A 19731-nucleotide genomic window follows, 5' to 3' on the forward strand; every position below is an offset into this window, starting at 1 on the left:
GTTTTGTACGCCCTTTTTCTTAGCCCATCAGACACTTTAAATCATTGGTTTGTTTCTCTTCGCTTTTTTTTTTAAAAGCACCATCACTGAACCGTGTACTTCAGCCATGACCCTCAGCTTATCACAAAAAGCAAGAAACGTGTAAGTTTTGTATCATTTTAACTACTCTAAAATATCTGAATAATAGTAAGAGAGACTGAAGGAAGCATGTGTAAAAGCAAAGGGACACAAAGGGAAGAATTACACCCACCTTGACTGTGGAGCAAAAGATAGAATGTCAACATGAAACGAAGTTAAAAGAGAGACTGCAGAACAAGGAGAGAAATGAAATTTGAAAGCTTCAGTGTAAAGCATCCTAAAACACCATGGGGTAAAACGGAGGCTTCACTTTGGACTGTAGTGAGAACTTCCTGCTGCAATACGGCAGGATAATCTCCCTGCAGCTTCTGTTGGGATGATGTGCTCTTTGCAATGTCCGTTTTGTGAGCGTAGACGCTTGGAAAGTTCCTGGCATAACTAATGCAGTTATCTGTTCTTGAGAAATGAGACCCTTGCAGCTGGTTCCCACGCTGCAAAGGCAGTTGTGTGACGTACGTAATAGGGAATTGTTGTGTGTACGATGTTTAGAAGATGATTTTGCATGTTGGATTCTGGTATTAAAATTCTCTTGAGCAACTTTGTCATTTATTACTGTAGGTACAAAGCGGGAAGATGTTGCTGTCTTTAATGGAAGAGTATCTTTACATGGAGTCATGAAATGCATGCTTGGAATTTAAAGATGCTCTCAGCTTCTGTCGTGGCTGTAATGCTAAAGTGGAATAAAAGCAGCACCCTGATACTTAAAACCACTCAGATTGTGACAGAGTTGCACACTTGTCTCATTGTTCTGCTAGTGGCCTACTGGAAGGTGTTTGTGCCTCTGTATGTCTCTTGTTCTATTTGTCGCTACTGTATCTATTAAACCTGCAGTATGATCTTTCAGTTACTTTGGCTTGACATGAATGGCCAAAAAGGATTTAATCTTGTGGAGATGTATATTACCCTGCTTCTGAGGCTTTATATAAATTTGAACGAGATAATTATAAATACAATCAAGAGGGTCACTAGACATTTAAAATGAAGGAAGGATTGCTGGAGATGTGGAGAGAGAGCAACCAGGAAGATCTGCTCAGGAAGTGTTTTGTAGAGAGTCTGCAGATTGAATTCTTTAAAGATAAATTTTATGAGACCACTTATTATAATGAGAAGGAAGAGGAAGCAATGTGCAGGTGACCAGTTATGAAAGGGGTTTTCCTTTGTTTTTATTATGCTCTACTATTCCCTCTCCCATCTAAACTTGCCTCCTGTATCCTTCCTGCTAGAACAGATCTTGAGAATCTGCTGTGATTATGTTTTGTTGCTTTCTGTAAATGATAAAGCAGATCACAAGTGAAAATAAGATGAGGGAATAAAATCTGATGAAGATAATTCACCATAAAAGGATATTTTTAGGCTGATGAAATCTTTCAGTTTTTACATTAGGATATCTGAGTGGAATGGAAGGTGTAAGGAAAGATCCTCTGCAGCAACCAGCAAGGCAGTAAACAAGACAAGCAGGAAACAAACTATTAATTCTTGTGTAATAGTAGCACAGCTCAAACAGCTACGTAAGTACATAGAATCATAGAATCATGGAATGATTATGCCTGAAAAACACTTGAGAGGTGGACTTGTGTGAACTTCATGAAGTTCAACAAGGCCATATACAAGGTCCTGCACGTGGATTGGGGCATTCCCAAGCACAAACACAGGCTGGGCGGAGAATGGATTGGGAGCAGCCCTGAGGAGAAGGAGGAATTGGAGGTGCGGGTGGATGAGAAGCTCTACATAAGCCGGCAATGTGTGCTTGCAGCCCAGAAAGTCAACCGTGTCCTGTGCTGCATCCGAAGCAGTGGGACCAGCAGAGTGAGGGAAGGGATTCTGCCCCTCTGCTCTGCTCTGTTGAGACCTCTCCTGGAGTCCTGCATTCAGTTCTGGAGTCCTGAGCACAGGAAGGTCATGGAGCTGTTGGAGTGAGTCCAGAGGAAGCCACGGAGATGATCTGAGGCTTGGAGTACCTCCCACACAAGGACAGGCTGAGAGAGTGGGGGTTGTTCAGCCTGAAGAGCAGTAGGCTGTGGGGACACCTTAGAGCAGCTTCCATTACTGGAAGGGGCTCCGGGAAAGACGGGGAGGTGCTCTTGATCAGGGAGTGCAGGGACAGAAACCTTGTGATGTAGAAACACCTTTTATGTCGCAAGAGAACGCAGCTCTGCCTGTTGCCTTAACACATCTGTAAGGCTGTCCCATCCCTCTGCAGTTTGCCCTGGGCTGTAAAGGTTCCACTCTGCATTGGGATGTAAGTAGCAATGCGGAGTGCGAAAGTGTCAGTGTTCTCTGTACAAACAGAATGAGGTCACTTTAGGTAAAAGGAAACTATTTTAATCACCAGAAGAAAATGTGAGAGAGAGATTTTGTAGGCGCAGAATGCAAGCCAGTCTTCTGCAGCCTTCTCTAACTTCAGAAATTAACAAACAGCTGGTTGGCTTTTCGCATTTTCTCAGCAGTAAGGATTGTTAATCAATTTTTAATGCAACAATTAAAAAGATAGGAAAATTGCTCTCCAGCTTTCACCAGAATAATTGATTTCTTCAAGACCTTAATGACTAACTGCATCAGTGCAAGAGTTCTGTGTGGATAATATGAATGGATCCAAGGGAAGTCAGGGGAAAACATAGATGTTTGTTTTAAAAAGTATTCTGAAATGTACCTGGCAACACAGCGGTTCAAAAAATGAGGCCACTGTGTATTTTGGATTTGTAAGCATTTATTGTGTGTGCATATTTGTGAGGAATACAGATAAAACCAATCTGAAATATTTGGCAGCTTGGGCTACAAATAACGCTTCCCTAACTGCAGTACAAATAACCACAGTGCAGCAGTAATTACATGTATTTAAACACAAAATCTGCTGAACTTTTCGGTTGAAAAATAAAAAGTCTGAAGCTGTAGGAATCCCCAGCTGTGTGGTTATGACCTAGAGCTGAGGCTGGTGTTACCAAAGCATCCAAAGCAACAGTTGCAGCACCTCTGTACGGAGGTATCGGGTGGTAGATTTCTGCTCAGTGGGCAGAAAGAGGCAGGTTTGTGTTATGTGGCCTTGGGTGTTTGGTGGCAGTGTCACAATGAGGAGGTTGGGCTCTAGTTTTAGGTTACTTTGCCTGTCGCTGATGGTGATGTAGATGCTCTCCTGATGCTGTTTTCCCTTATGCAGTCAGTAGCTGAAATTACCTGTTTTCATCTTTGTAAAGAACAGAACTTGCACATCTCCTTAGGATACAGTCGGAAAGGGTTTAATACATTTTTAAGCTCCACAGGAGACACAGGGCAGGTTTCCCTGTTCCTGTGTTCACTCACACGCCTGCAGCATCACTTCCGTAGATGCACTACAGGTGAGGTACCTGCTGTAGCAAAGAGCAGTGTCAAATACTCTGCTTCTCTTTTGGCAGGTAACTGCATTTTGTGATGTTGATGAGAAGAAAATAACAAAAGGATTCTACACTTATGAAGAATCTGAGGTTGGTTACGTATACTCTTGTATTCTTTACTGTAACGTGGAAGCGTTCTGGGAAATGTGATGAAAGAACACATCACTGATATTAAATATTGTACAACTCCCTTGGGTAAGAAGCCGTGCCAGGAGACAGAGAGCTGGGATTCACACAGGAGTGCGAACGCAGAGAGCCAGAGCTACAGCTCTAACACTCAGAGAAATCAGGTGTAGAAAGGCAAAAATATATCTGCTCTGAAAGGCTTCTGATGATGGTGTAAAACACAGCCTTCACTGACAGGTTTTTCTTTGAAGTGGAAGTGGAATTTGGCACATGATGGATAAAAGTCCATGATGAAGGTCCGATATGTCGAGCAGACCCTACTCAGAGATGTCTGCTGCCTCTCAAGTCCCCATGTAAGGGATACTGCTAGAAAACTTCCCAGCCTGGTAAGGCCTTCAGACTACTACCCGTTACTGCTACTCCATGTGGGAGGGGAAGAAGCAGCAGTACGTAGCCTAAGGAGAATCAAAAGAGATTTTAGGTCTTTGGGACGGCTAGTGAAGGAATCTGGGGCCCAAGTGATTTTTTCCTCCTTCCCTCCAGTTACGGGCGGTGACATTGTAAGGCTCAGATGGGTCCAGTCAATTAATACGTGGCTCTGTGGTGTCACTGCAACAAATTTGGGGTTTTTTTGACAATGGGATGGCCTACACAGCAGCACACAGCTGCTCCTTGGCCTTCCTGCAGCCTGGATGCATGTTGAAGCCCCAGCCTGCCATGAGCCCGTTTAATAGCTCCCTCTCAGAGGGATTCTCCTTTGTATCTGCTGTTGTGCCTGATGTTTGCTCTGACAGCACAGTAAGGTGGTGCAACTCACTGACGTGGCAGAAAATTAACCTGCTCAACAAAAAGAAAGAACATATTTTTAATGGGCTATTAAAGCAGCATACCTTGCAATCATCTCAAAGAGGGAAGTGTTTGGGAAAGGGCTAAAGTAAAATTTGGAGGTACGTAAGAAGCGTTTGGGGAGAGCTGGGAGACACCCTACTTTCTACAGCAGAAAGCTCTTAATTCATATCTGGTGTGATGTGTAACTTCATTCAAAGAAAGATGTATTTTTCCTCTTTTGGTGTTTAGTAGCTCCTAAACCTAAGGTGACAGGGAAACCTGGATGCCTCTCTACTCAAGGCTACTGCTTTTTCCTGCAGGAGACACCCAAACCAAAAATTCCTATACGGCACTTCAGAGATGCATCTCCACCTTTAATAATCTGCGTGAAGCTGGTGAGTACCACCTGCCACCTCAGCTTTCTTTGCAAAATCAGAATTTGCTCCTCAGGAAAATGAATACCTGTTTACTGTAAGTAGCTTTTCCCAGAAGCACGTACTATGCAATTTCATGGCCTCTTTTTTATCAAATTGATTGTCCAGAGTATTTCAAGGTCTAAAACAGCAGTATTAATTAGTATTAAGAATTATAAAATGTGCAGCTTCTGTAAAGGAGCTTGGATCTGTTTTCTTTTCCTGCCCCACACTATTAGACACGCACTGAGGAGATGCAGTCAGACCCTGACCTCCTTCGTTCCTCATCTTTTGCGGCCCTGTGCATGGCAAAGGCTTTGTTTTTTAAATCAGACCTTAAAAGCCATTTTCTTTGGCACTGCCAATCCTGAAGCCTCTTCTGCACCCGACTGTGGTATCTTTCTTATTTCTACTGGTTTAATTACCTGATAACATAACTAGAAGCTGCTAGCCAGCAGTTATTTTGCTGTTCTATTTACAGTAACAGAACACAATGTTTAGGATAACACAGAAGTTTTAAAGCAAAATTGTCAGAGGGAGGGAAGCAAAGGAACTGCGGAGGTAGCCCGGTGGGCGAGTCCAGACTCTGGGAAGCCCAGGCTCATACATGAAGGCTGACACCGCGGGTGAAGGGGGGGCTGGTCTGGAAGCTTCCGCGGGAATTTTAAATGGTCTAGGGTAGGGAGGCTCTGCAAAGGGACCTGAACAGGCTGGAACGCTGGGCTGAGACCAATGGCATGAGGATTAACAAGGCCAAATGCCGGGTCCTGCACTTGGGGCACAACAACCCTATGCAGTGCTACAGACTGGGGGAAGAGTGGCTGGAGAGCTGCACGGAGGAGAAGGACCTGGGGGTGTTGGTTGACAGCGACTGAACATGAGCCAGCAGTGTGCCCAGGGGGCCAAGAACTGATCTCACAAACTGTTCGAGCCTGTCCCTGCTTGCGTGCTCGTGTTTGTGGCAATCCCTGGAATCATAGAATCATAGAATCATCCGGTTGGAAAGGACCCACTGGATCATCGAGTCCAACCATTCCTAACACTCCCTTAAACCATGTCCCTAAGCACTTCATCCACCCGTTCCTTAAACACCTTCAGGGAAGGTGACTCCACCACCACCCTGGGCAGCTGTTCCAGCACTGAATGACCCTTTCTGTGAAAGATTGTTTCCTGATGTCCAGCCTGAACCTCCCCTGGCGGAGCTTGAGGCCATTCCCTCTTGTCCTGTCCCCTGCCACTGGGGAGAAGAGCCCAGCTCCCTCCTCTCCACAACCTCCTTTCAGGTAGTTGTAGAGAGCAATAAGGTCTCCCCTCAGCCTCCTCCTCTCCAGGCTAAACAACCCCCGCTCCTCGTAAGACTTGTTCTCCAGCCCCTCACCAGCTCCATTGCTCTTCTCTGGACACTCTCCAGAGCCTCAACATTCTTCTTGTGGTGAGGGGCCAGAACCAAACACAGTATTCAAGGTGCGGTCTCACCAGTGCTGAGTACAGAGGGAGAATCCCCTCCCTGGACCTGCTGGTCACACCGTTTCTGATCCAAGCCAAGATGCCATTGGCTTTCTTGGCCACCTGGGCACACTGCTGGCTCATGTTCAGTCGCTGTCAACGAACACCCCCAGATCCTTCTCCTCCGTGCAGCTCTCCAGCCACTCTTCCCCCAGTCTGTAGCACTGCATAGGGTTGTTATGCCCCAAGTGCATCAAAAGAAATGTGGCCAGAGGAGGCTACAAAGATGATCAGAGGGCTGGAACACCTCCCATGTGAGGGCAGGCTGAGAGAGTTGGGATCGTTCAGCCTGGAGAAGAGAAGGCTCTGGGGAGACCTTATAGTGACCTTCCAGTACCTGAAAGGGGCCTATGAGAAAGCTGGGGAGGGACTTTTTACAAAGGGTTGTAGTGATATGACTTGGGGGAATGGCTGCAAATTGGAGAGGGGCAGATTTAGGCTAGACATAAGGAAGAATTTCTTCACCATGAGTGGTGAGACACTGAAACAGGTTGCCAAAAGAATTTGTGGATGCCCCATCCATGGAGTGTTCAAGGCCAGGTTGGATGGGGCTTTGGGCACCTTGATCTAGTGGGATGTCCCTGCCCATGGCAAGGGGAGTTGGAACTAGGTGGTCCTTAAGGTCCCTTCCAACCCAAACTACTCTATGATTCTATGAAAATACCAAATACATTCTAGCTGCAAATGCTGGTAGCAAAGTCAGTAGCAGTAATTAAAACCAGTATCTACATGCAAACACCAACATTCTAACACTGTACCAGATCTGTTCAGAGATGGATTGGCTGACTCTCATCTGGTACAGTCTGCTTTTAACTTGGCCCTCCCAACCTCATAATCAGCGCTGGTGTAGCTGTGAGTCATGAAGCCAGACTGAAAGGACCTCAGGGCATTATCATGTACTGTTGGTTGATAAACTCTTGGATGAGCCAGGAATATTACAACTAATTTTGGTTTTCATATGACATAATAATGGTGGGTGGAATTCCCTGGACAAAACATCTGTGCAACCTGCTTTATAGCACATGTAATTTGTGAAGCCATTACAATGAGGCCGTTATACAATATCTTGCCTGAAAACTCTGGTTCGTGGCTTCATTTGTGATTTTCCACTTTGTTCAGTGTCATTTTCCACTCCTGGCCACTTTTTCTCCTTGCTGATTGCAGAACACTACAGGCCATAGGATCATTTAAGTAACAAGCATTATTTTCTTTGGAAATGCAATCTGACCTGTTTGAATCAGCTTGGAAGTGTGTAAAGTTGCATCTGGAATCTGCAGGTTCCTTTTTAGGAGAATTTAAGAAAATCAACAGCCATCCATATTGAGCCAAAGCTGAATTATGCTCTTGGCAGCTGGGAATATTGGTGTTTTACGAGCTGATAGCAAAACTGCCCTGGTGCAGATTTAAATGAAGATCAATGCATATGGAGTTCCAGCAGCACAAAACAGTGCCCAAAGAGATGATCAGTGCTGAGAGTGAACACAGTGCAAGTCCATTATGGAGCTTCACTTCCTATGGGCTTTGAACATATTGATACCTGTTAATAATAGGAACCTCACAATAGACCTGTGTCGCTATACCAGGTTATTATTTTAGTATTATGAAGACAGAGAACCAGGTTGTTAGGAAGAAAAATTAATAAAGAAACTTTTTTCTGCTACCGGTGCCCGATATGCTGTTATCATCTGAGAAACCACAGATAGGCTAACAAAGAAATAAAACCCATAAATATATCTGCACCAGAGAGTTGCAAATGTAAAACACAATGGAGATAGAAAAAGAATAAGAGAGTCTCAGGAAACAGGCAGGAGTGCTCCGTATTCCACTCCAGATCCAAGTCTGCAAGACTCTCTTTTTCTCTACCACTGGGTTTCGCAGCTGATAAGGAATTGTTTTTAGCAAACTCTTTCAGCATTGTTGCACTTGCTGTATTTTGTTACTGTTTGGAGTCTTTGTGGAGACCGTCAGAAGCCGTGACAGCCCGCTCTTACTACTTCCAAGAGTGTGGGTGGATTTAAATGGCCACAGCTTTCAGTAGTAAAATAGTAGCTTAATTTTTGAGTGGAAGTCCTGGCGCTCGATATAGTTACATTTAGTTCTGCAAATGTGATTTTCTTTGTGGGCTAAAGAACCAATTGATCAAAACTGGTTATAACCCAAACCAAGTTTCACTTTATTTGTCTTCCCTCAGGATTTGACAGGGGGAGCGTTTGAAAAAAACCTGAAGGGGCTGAACTTGAAGGAGGGGAGGGATTATTATCACTTCAACTAAAACCCAAGGTAAGGCAGTGTCAGGGAAGCTGTGATACTGGGGTCGGTGCAGGGAGCCCAATATGCTCAGAGGTTTCGAATTTTTTAGTAATTTGTGCTTCATTAAATTAACCTTTGTGCTGAGAAGCCCCATTTCTAAGAGTTAACCAGGGATAATGCCATTTGCTCATTTTACTATCACGCAGCACCTATCAAAGTCACTTTGACTGTCAAATTGTATTGTCAGACACTGCTTAGGGAGTTCCTCTGCCTGAATTTATCCCGCCTTACCAAGAGTCATAGATGTGTGCGTATAAAGATCCACTGCTTTATTTGTAGTGTTGGGATAGTGGTATTAGAACCATCAGTAACACAGTGTAATCAGGCGATCATGTTGCCTGTGCACTTCTCCTCCGTGTAACCTGGGATGTCTATAGGGACGCTGCCCGGTTGTGTAGGGATAAGATCAGGAAGGCCAAGGTGCAGCTGGAGCTGAACTTGGCAAGGGAAGTGAAGACTAAACAAGAAGGACTTCTACAATCAGGTACGTCAGTCCGAAAAGGAAGGTTAAAGAGAATGTACCACCACTGATGGATGAAAATGGTGACCTCATATCAACAGACAAGCAGAAGGCTGACATAGTCAGCAACATTTTTGCCTCAGTCTTCACTGACAGCCGCTCTCCTCAACCCTCCTGGGCCATGGGACAAGATGGTGACCTAGCAGTTAAAATCCCTCCCACTGTAGAGGAGGATTAGGTTTGCGACCACCTGAGGAACCTGAACAAATACAAGTCTATAGGACCTGATGAGATGCATCCCAGAGTCCTGAAGGAATTGGGTGATGTGGTTCCCAAGCGACTCTCCGTGATATTTGAAAAGTCATGGCAATCAGGAAGAGTCCCTGGTGACTGGAAGATGGGTAACATTGTGCTAATGTTTTAAAAGGGTAGAAAAGACGACCCTGGGAACTACGGACCTGTCAGCCTCGCCTCTGTGTCTGGGAAGATCATGGAACAGATCCTCCTAGAAGCCATGCTAAAGCACATGGAGGACAGGGAGGTGATTAATGGCAGCCAGCATGGCTTCATCAGGGGCAAATCCTGTCTGACCAACTTGGTGGCTTTCTATGATGAGGTAACTGCAGCAGTGGACACAGGAAAACCAACGGATGTGATCTATCTGGACTTTAGTAAAGCATGTGAAACTGTCCCTCACAACATCCTTCTCTCTATATTGGAGAGATATGGATTTGATGGGTGGACTGTTCAGTGGATAAGAAACTGGCTGGATGGTCATATTCAGAGAGTAGTAGACAATGGCTCAAAGCCCACGTGGAGACAAGTGGTGTCCCTCAGGGGTCTGTACAGATGACACCAAGCCGAGTGGTGCAGTTGCCACCTGGACAGGCTGGAGAAGTGGGCCTGTGAGAAACTCGTGAGGTTCAACACGGCCAAGTGCACTTGGGTCGGGGTAATCCCCGATTTCAGTACAGGGTGGGAGATGATGTGATTGAGAGCAGCCCTGCAGAGAAGGACTTGAGGGTGCTGGTCCATGAGAGGCTCGACATGAGCCGGCAATGTGTGCTCGCAGTTGAGAAGGCCAACTGTATCCTGGCCTGCATCGAGAGAAGCGTGGCCAGCAGGGCGAGGGAGGTGATTCTGCCCCTCTATTCCTCATCTGGAGTATTGTGTCCAGTTCTGGAATCCTCAACATAAGAAGGATATGGAGCTGTTGGAACAGGTCCAGAGGAGGGCTACAAAGATGATCAGAGGGCTGGAGCACCTCCCATATGAGGACAGGCTGAGAGAGTTGGGCTTGTTCAGCCTGGAGAACTATGATGACTATGACGCTTGAACGACAGATACTTGATGGTCAGGAATATTTCATCATCACCAAGCACTGCCATTTTCAACTCTGAAAAACAATTCTTTTAAGAGATTAATGCAGCCAGTTGAGTTTAACAATTCCTGTGTGTTAAGCAAGCACAGGCTGAACAGCTCCATTCAGAGCTGTAGAAGTATCAGCCACCAACACCGGAACCCCCAGGTTAGCTGTCACAGACGTATGACAACAAACAGCATCTTGTGGCTACAGAGAAGGATTTCAAAAACTGAAAACATAATGAATCTTTCTGGCTGTCACACAGCACAACACCTGAAGACATCATCTCTGCCTCTTATTTTATTAACCAGTGCACTTTGTAGCTAATGCCCAGAATCCAGTTTGCAGGATGCTGCAGCACGAACTCTTTCAGTCTTGATGGCATCTGAACCAAGAGCTTCAGTTTGCAAACTGGCAGCCGGTGCCTGAAGCTTCATTGTGCCGAACTCTGCAAGAGAAAGGAAAAAAGCACGGTCATGTAAAGTAGCAGGTGTCACTATTTAAAAAGTCTCCCCATCCTGTAAGTAAGCAAAGTACACGGAGCACAAAGCTAGACTATTAACACATTAATTTTTAACTACCCTTTAACAAATTCTATTTGTACAAGTTTTGAAGGAATGATAAGTGTTGATGTCATATGAAATCACCTTCATTCACCTTTTCACAATGTTATCCTTGGCTTTCTCTACTGTTTTTCCTGTGTTCTCAGGATAGGTGCTCTGCACTCTTGTGTGAGCACAGCCTGGCTGTAGAGGGCCATCTACTTAGCTGTGGAAAGCCCTCTGGGTTCAGCAGTTGTCACTCTCAGAGTGAACAACAGTTCTCAGGGCCTATGAGAATTTTGCTTTTTTCTAAAGGCTACACTAACTATTTGCTTATGTTAAAAGAGGAGGAAAAGGCGTAGTTCCACATTCAGCCACATAACTCCCAGGTAACACGATCCTATTTGTAACAGATCCCTCTGAAATACCTTTCTAGATATTTGGCAATTTCTTAATCTGTTGTTTAATGTCAGAGACTGTTTTCTCCTAACGTGCCAGGCTTCTCTTGGCCTCCAATAATTAAGGAGCTTAAATAAGTTTTTTTCTGAGTTCAGTGAATGCATCTTGTAACATCTGAATTTTAAACATAGCATTTCTATTAGTTGACTAAAAAACCTTAAAATAGCAATGCTCAGGTCAACTTTTGCTCTAAAAAACAATGCCCAGCGTGGGCGAGAGTTTCAGATTCTTGTTTTCCAAAATTACAAAAATGTCAGTCACAGGTTTCTTAAAATTGTACTAAAAGCAGAAAACTGTCGATGTATCTTGGTCGGAACAGGAAGATGGGCAGAGAAAACTGCTATGGGGACAGCAGGGTGGCCTTCAGGGTTATTCATAGATTTCTGAAGTATGAGTCTGCTGACCAAGTTGTTAAATACACTTAAATAATAATAATAATAATAAAAATAAAAATTATATATATATATATATATAATATCAATGACAATTCAAACCATAGGACCTACTTACATTAGCAAGTATCTGGACATAAAGGATTATCAGAACATCACTCAGGAAGAAGTGGCTGTCCCACCCTGCCAGCTCAACAAGCCTGCACAAATGCCATTGCTAAGGTAACTGTTAGGTGCTCAGGAGGAGACAAAGACTTGGTGCCTTTCAGCCATAGAAGCTGCAGTTGTGAAAAAGGCGACTGCAGTTTGGAAATGGAACTGTGCAGGGCAACAAAATTATGCTTTGCATAATTCTGGTAATGTAAATAGACTTAATGATGTTCAAATATTTTAATGAGAAAATGAAGGGAATGAAGATCCCCTATATTAGAAAAAAACTAGGAAAGTAAACTGCCTGGCTGACATTTCTAAATTCTAGAATAATTACAAAGGACAAAAATTTCTAGTACTATGAAAGCAGAACAATAAAAATTACAAAGGCCCAGAACAAAATGATATTCCACTACTTCTAAGCTTAATCAGGTTAGGGAATAGATGATCCGCTGTGGATGCCTGTTGTACTATGGAAGTAGCCCTGGCTTATCAACTGTCACCTTGTCTTGTATTGCTCCAAAAAATTATTTGTGCTAAGTAAATTGTCAGGTTAACACGTGTTCTCTAAGCCAGTTACAATCCAGCCTCCTGATCTCTGGAGGGAGAGGAAAGGAATCTCACAGCAACTCTTACCAAAGCGAAAATTTTGTTATTTCTGAAATACTGAGCAGATGGGCAATTCCAAACGATCCCCATTAAAATGGAACAAGACCTACATATGGATATATTGTGTGTCTTCTTATGAATGTACTGACTTTCAGAATGTATTCCTCCTCTTGGGCAGTCAGAAGCAGTGGCTTGCACAACCGTGTGATAATTTTGTTGTTGATCCTGACTGGGAAGTTTTTATCCTGTTTTCTTTCCCCAGCAAGCGCAAATTTTGAAAATTCTTTCTTTGTTACTTCATCCTTGTGTTTTGTCTGAGTAAGAAGTCACACTACAAGTCTGGAAGGTTTTCAAGGAACAAGACTGGAAGGGCTTAAGACAGCACTCTTCCGCAATTCCACGCATTGTAGAGTCAGCCATGCAGACACTTCTTCTGGTGCACATGGATACATTCATGAACCAGTGAGGAACTGCACCTGTGGCACACAGGTCCATGGCAAATTTGGTGGAACAATTGATCATTGCCATGTTTCTCTAAAAACTTCTCTAGAGCACAATTCCATACTTTACCTTGGATACTAGCTGCGGTTTGGGCACTCCCATGAGATCACAGAGACAGTTGCGTTTCTCTCTGACCACTGGCAATTCAGCTTCCCTGCAGGAGGAAACAGTCCAGTTAATGCAGAAATTAAAACCTGAAGTTGGCTACACACATACAACTCCTCATGCTCTCCATTTTATTATTATATCACTATCTATGCAGCTATCCTTTCATGTCCATTTCCAACTGCAGAAGTTTTTGTTGTGTCACGTTTAAAGAATCATAACTTTTTGTATGACCTTAAGCCAAATAAATCATGAATACACAGGAGGACTTCCAGCACAGACAGTTACTACAAGAATGTCCAAGATTATTCTTCTAAGGTTTTTTTGTTCCAAAAAACACTTGTTCACGTAATTGTTTTGAGTAGATGCTCACTAATTTATTCTCTAAGTTTATAGCTCCTTTTTCCTTTAGAAAACTTAATAAAAAGAATTTAAAGAAATGTCATTGGAGTTGGAGAACATTCTACACCTATAGCATTTTCTCCTGAAGTAGAAAATCCAGATGTCAAAGTTGTGAGGCTTTTAAGATGGTTCTGAAATAGCACGACATCCATGCGAGAATTTCCTTAAGAACAGTCAGTGACAAAAAGCCCTCATATGCCAAAAATCCATAGACACAACATTCTTTACCATGTGGCAAAAATCTGCCACTCGAACTGGAATGCTGTGAGCCTGCTAGGATTCCTGATTATCTCAGGTTTATTGGGGTTTTCTCTAAGTAACAACTGTAAATGAGATTAAAAATTTAACTTTTAGCATATGACAGTCCAAAACTACAGAGAAAAAGCATGAAGGCCAAGTGAGAAATAAACTGAACTTTGCATCTTTTAGACACCTTGGACAACTTGTCATATTTCATACTGGAAATCTTCCTGTAGCTAAACCAAAGTTAATATTTATAGAGTAATTTGTTTAAATTCTGAATTACCTCACTGTATGATAAACTGTCTGTAGTTTCAAAAAGGAACAAATACGCACAGGCCTGCATTTATCATCTTCCTCCAATATTAATTCTCATTTGGTTTCCTGATGTTAATGCTTACTGTAATTCAGAATTTACTGTGGGTTGGCACCAAGAGAGCTCGAGAATAACAACAGTGCTGAGACACAGAAATGACTTCACAAATCCTTTTTTTTTTGGTAAACAGTTCAAATCTACCAAGATCCAACAATTAAGTTCAAGTAAATGAGCTCTTCATCATTAATCTTAGCCCAATGGACATAGTGCAATGGGGAACTGAGAGCAAGCACTGAACCAAGGTGGAATGAAAATAGGCAGCCAGTAAGACCCTAAAAATGACAAGGGGCAAATAAACTATTTCGTTTTCTGAGATTGCTCTTGGCAAGCATTTTGCTTTGGTTTAGTGACCCATTTATGAGCAGAGCTCTACTAAACCAATTTGGCATCTGGTTTTGGTATTGGGAACATCCCTTTGACAGCAGCAATCTCATCCTACTCAGTTGGTTCTGCTCACAAATTCTTCCTGCAGTTTCTGAGCAAGGCTGCTCTTAAATTCAGGTTTTATAAGCGAGCGCTGAATCCCCCTAAACACAGTGCTGAACACATGAACATGCAGTTAAGCGAGTAGTTTTAAAAACAGGCAGAACTGTTGATAACCAAATCTTCAAATCGGAGATCCTTATTCTAATTTTGTACTGGAAAATTCAGAAAAACAGCAGCAGTCCCGCCTCGGCCCCGACAATGCCAAACCCTGTTTTCTTTTCCCAAATATAAAGTTATTAGGCTCAAGCACAGAAATAAATTAGAAATTAAAGTCACATAATGCAAATGTGCGGTCTGAGAATAGGTAAACTACAACCCTAAAGTAGATTTGCTCTTTGGGCACATCTGGGTAATTTTATTAAATGTCAATGAAGAGAAAAAGTCATTTTATATAATGACCAAATAAATTACATATTTTTTGCATCCGTGTAATCTCCTATATTCACTCTGACCACTGCTTGAGGCTGTGTTGGTCTATAAGACCCATGACCCAGGAGTCATCAGTAACAAGGAAAAATGTTCAACGTGGCAGCAAAACTAATTAGCTAATTAGTATCTTAAAACTCTGTATTTCCTCAATGAGCTCAGACATGCAGTCTTTGATAAACTTTTCCAGGTGACTATAACTCACCATGCTAACATTTACCAAAGAGGCAAAATCAGTGCCAAAATCATGACAAGTATTGCCTTCTCCTGACACTAAAGTGCTGACAGAACGAGTTCCCCGCTGCTCCTTATACACATTTTGCTGCTCTGGTGAACCTTGCTTATGAAGAACAAGCCCCCGTTCTCCCTGTACTTAGAAGGAGCTGACTTCTAACAGTACACAAAAAGTCATTAGGCTCTATAAAAGTGGTTGTTTAATTCATGCAATGAATTAAAACATGGGAAATTTCTAAACTGTGCCAATTAAAAATATTTGCTTGACTACAACATTTGTAGCATTTTGAGCAATTACATTTCATGGGAGATTTGAGCTCTTCTACTAATTCTGTTGTTTCCCAACTTGCAGAGATCCTTTCTTTCACCAAATACTGCCAATACTCATCAAACTTTCAGTGCAGTTGAAATCTGAAAGTTCATACAACCCACGTCCTACTTAATGGACAACTTCCAAGACCTCTTCTCTTTTTATGTTGTTAGAAAATTACAGATTTTACTTTGTCTAGCAGTGATGGGACAAAATATGAAATAGATCTTTAGAACATCAGAATTCTTTTCCTCAATGCCTTTTGGCCCAGAAGCAATAAATAGCTAAAACTACAGTATTGTTGCTCATAGCTTCCTTGCCATCAGCTTTCAAAGGCACGGACTGTAAACTACAGTGGTACAACAGTTATTTCAGCTCTTGTTACTGTCTGACAACAAATTCACTTACCAGTTGGTATCACTGAGTATGGCCATGACCTCATCCAAAATGGCAGGATCGACTATGTCGCTGTAGGTTATCAACATTTCATACACTTGAGCGGCTGTTGTTTTCCGGATCTTGAGGGAAGAGACAGAGGAAGCTTTAGTATAAAGTACCCAGAGTCCTGTATGGAAGAGCCCAGGGCAGTCACTGGTACTGGTTCCTCATACAGAAAATCTCCAGATGGTGGACACTGCGATACTCAGAATTACTGCCTATCCTTGCCTCTGATCATGACTTGCTGCAAGAAGGGACTTCATATCTTCACTTGAAGGAAATTCATGCTCCTACACTTGCTCTATTTTCACTAAACTTTTGAAGGATTTCAGATTTAAAATCAGGGAATGAATTCAAACATTTGAGAAGGGCCCAACTGGAGATTTCATCTCTTAAAGTGCCTCACGAAGCCAAAGTCTGGCTCTTCCTTTTTTGTAGGCTCTCTCTTCCTTTTTTTGTAGGCTGCAGGCCTACAAAATATATCGGTTTCCCAGCCTGGAGACTGTAAGTGTAGGCAAAAGTCTTTAAAACATTGTTGGGAGCTGGATGATGTCATGACCAATATTTGCTTTTTACCTTCCAGTGTCTAGAAGCAATTAATTTGCAGGTATTTTGCCCAGCAGTCCTGGGTATGTGCACAGAAATAGCTCCAACTGGGCCGGTCACTGAAGGACAATGTATAAAGATATGAAACGGAAGACAGCAAAATTGCAACAAAACCAAATTCTGTTTTGTTTTGGGTTTTTTTTTTTTCCCAAGAAAGCCTGACGCTGAACAAAGGAGGCCAAAGAAATAATAGGGTAGTACTAGAGTAGTACTGCCAAGTTAAATTGACTCATCTGTGCAAATAAAACATATTCATGATGTAAAATACCAATAGAACACAAAATTGAAAATATGTCCCCTCAGTTCTTACATTGTGCCTTTCCTGCAAAGGATTCTTCCTGTAGCAAGTACAAACAATGTGAGAACAGGTGGACCAAAAATTTGAAGTATCAAACTTTGAGTACTATATGATATTAACCTTATTTATCTAAAGGTAACCAGCAAAAGTAATCAGTGTCAGAATAATCAATATCTGTTTGCCTTGGCCAGACAGCAGGCACTTCAATGTGCTCTCAAAGTACTGTAAAGAGGGTTTTTCCCACTCTTTTTATGCACCCCTGCAATCACTTCTGGCAGCCTTTGTTTCACCCGTCCATGCAGCCGAACTGCTTCCAGCAGCCGCGCGGTGCTGGTCCTCCTTCACACAACTCCACAGGCCTTCCCAGGTGGAGCCTGGGATCAAACACCACAGCCCGAGGGAGCCAGCAGACGTGCATGGCTGTCACAGTAGCTCTTGGCGTGGCTCCCGGGTCTTGTACAGTGAGACAAACAAAAAAAAAACCCCAAACCTTACTGGGTCAACCATTTTAAAGGACTAAAATAATACTGACTCGCATCTGGTCTTCTCTTACATATACTCAAAAATAATAACTCAGGTTTTGTGCCCTGTTTCCCTTTGTCCTATGAAAAAGGCAAACTTTGTTGAACTCTCCTGCGTTGCACAATGTGTCAACAAATGTATTTTCTTGAACCAGAACTACTGCTGCCTTGCTTCTGTCAGAGATATTGCGAAAGTCATAGTAATGGATCTGATCGGAGCTCTTAGGCACTAAATGGTGAACTTAGCTTCACTGTGCTGGGTGCTGCATAAAAGAAACAAATTATTTAGGCAATTAAATTGCTTCTAATGTAAAACAGTAAGGACAGAAGGTGGAGAAAGCCAGGCACGCCACCAGTACCCAGTAGCACTGCAAACAGCAGACCCTTGAGAAATAAAGCCCATCGTATACATTAATATCTGGTAAAAAGAATGGTCCTTTAATGCACTTTAAATTAGTTTTTACTTGTAAAATATGTTCAATAAAACACTGGATAATATACAATGTCTTCAGTACTTACTACAGGAAATGGATGGCAAAGAAGGAGAAACAACTGAAATAAAACTTGGTCTCTCATGTCTCCTTGAAATTGAATCAGGCCACAAAAGCTGGAAAACATAGGGAAAAAACAGATCTTGTGTGATATCTGTGTTCTAACTGCGGAGGTACATTCTCAGGGGTCAGAAGGAAGATGTGCATCAGAAAAAAGGGCAGGAGGGGAAGCTTTGCTCCTGCCAGGAAACCTCAGTTCCAAGTGCTGTGGGAATGCAAACACTGAGGGCAAATGCACTGAACTCCTCGCGGGTTACCAAGATGCCACACACTAAGCACAAACATGATGTTACTGGCCAGCAGCAGCAAATCTGTGCGCTGAAACCCACTTGTGAATCGGGCCCTCGCACAGACAAGAAAAGCACAGGGTAGGCCAGGCATAGGGGCGTGAAAGACAAATTAGAAACGTGCAACTTCTCATTTTAGGCTGGTTTGCACCTTTAAAATGCTAACAATAAAGCAATGAAATTAAGTCAATAAAATCATTGCTTGGCAGTTTTGGTTTGCCTGCTCTGCTCTCTGAACTGAGGGCTTTTACCTAAGCCACATCACAATTTGCAGGTGTTTTCAGCTCTTTCTAGTGCACGTATAGGATCTAATCCATTAGCTATAAATATTTCGCATTGGCACTGCGTCAGGCTCTCCACAGACAAAACCCAAACGATTCACTGCATCTTTAAGAATATCAACAACATTTCAAAAGTTGATAAATTTTATCAGATCCTTCCCGTTTTCATCCCAACCACACAGAAGTCCATGAAACTCTCACAACTTTATATTATGTGTATTTTGTGCATTTGTCATTTAAATGTCCCATGAAGCAGACCCAGCTCTTACAGCTGGTCTGTACTCTAGTTAAATTTTATTCACTTTTTATCAGCACAGAAAAGATTTCTTTATTTCATCAACTTACACTCCTATACTGGAACGAAGCTTCCGGATGTCTTTGGATTTTTTGATCTCTTCTTTACACAGGGTAAGTAACTTCACTGAAAAGGGATGGCTGGAAAGGGGAAAGACAAAAGATAAGGAATAGATTTCAGCAGAATTTCAAACCCATTTAATGGCTGTAAAGACGCCAAGTTAACACTGAAAGGAGAGGAAAGGCAAGGCAGAGCAGTAAGAGCTTCTTCCACAAGAGCACACCCTGGTGTAGGTGGGCCTCTGGTACAGACACAGGGGCGCAGGGCCACCACACTTCTGGACCTTCTGCTCTTTTACAGGGCAGGGAAGGGATCAATATTAATTATTTACATAGCTACTACCTGTGTGCTGAGGTGTGAACATGGATCCAAACTATCCAGTATATACATGATAATAAGTTTGCCATGGTTTTACAAGAAAGTGTGGCATGATCAAAAATACCATGTCAGGAACTAAAAAATTCTGCAGCCAAATAGAAATTATTTATTCTCCACACCATGGTGGTGCTTTGGCCATTTCCTAAGGTCTGCAACCAAACTTTATATAAAAAGGAATGAATGTTGTTCTTAAATATTCCACCATTTCACAGCTCAAATTCCTTTAGTGATTCCAGACAACATAATTAAACACAGGGCTCACAGTTCTGTTC

General features: G+C 42.7%; 2 protein-coding genes across 8 annotated transcripts in view; one reads left to right on the forward strand and one right to left on the reverse strand.

The window, feature by feature from the left end:
• B3GNTL1 (UDP-GlcNAc:betaGal beta-1,3-N-acetylglucosaminyltransferase like 1) overlaps positions 1-13064 on the forward strand; it is an 88093-nt gene extending 75029 nt beyond the window's left edge. For 5 of the 6 annotated variants that reach the window (XM_054083268.1, XM_054083265.1, XM_054083266.1 and 2 more), the window contains 4 exons: positions 3528-3596; positions 4781-4855; positions 8571-8659; positions 12927-13064. In XM_054083268.1, the coding sequence (XP_053939243.1) occupies positions 3528-3596; positions 4781-4855; positions 8571-8651 (225 nt within the window). In that variant the 3' untranslated portion in view covers positions 8652-8659; positions 12927-13064. Of the gene's footprint in view, positions 1-78; positions 678-3527; positions 3597-4780; positions 4856-8570; positions 8660-12926 lie in introns of those variants that run through there. The other variant, XM_054083269.1, reaches the window with a different exon arrangement.
• The window catches only part of TBCD (tubulin folding cofactor D), a 124619-nt gene continuing 113564 nt past the window's right edge, over positions 8677-19731 (reverse strand). Inside the window, exons 35-39 of one of the 2 annotated variants that reach the window (XM_054083264.1) lie at positions 19072-19161; positions 18127-18214; positions 16153-16262; positions 13235-13319; positions 8677-10960 (exon numbers count right to left, since the gene is read on the reverse strand). In XM_054083264.1, coding sequence (XP_053939239.1) covers positions 10946-10960; positions 13235-13319; positions 16153-16262; positions 18127-18214; positions 19072-19161 — 388 coding nt within the window. In that variant the 3' untranslated portion in view covers positions 8677-10945. Of the gene's footprint in view, positions 10961-13210; positions 13320-16152; positions 16263-18126; positions 18215-19071; positions 19162-19731 lie in introns of those variants that run through there. The other variant, XM_054083263.1, reaches the window with a different exon arrangement.

This window comes from Cuculus canorus, chromosome 18 (assembly GCF_017976375.1).
Source record: "Cuculus canorus isolate bCucCan1 chromosome 18, bCucCan1.pri, whole genome shotgun sequence".
Lineage (NCBI taxonomy): Eukaryota > Metazoa > Chordata > Aves > Cuculiformes > Cuculidae > Cuculus > Cuculus canorus.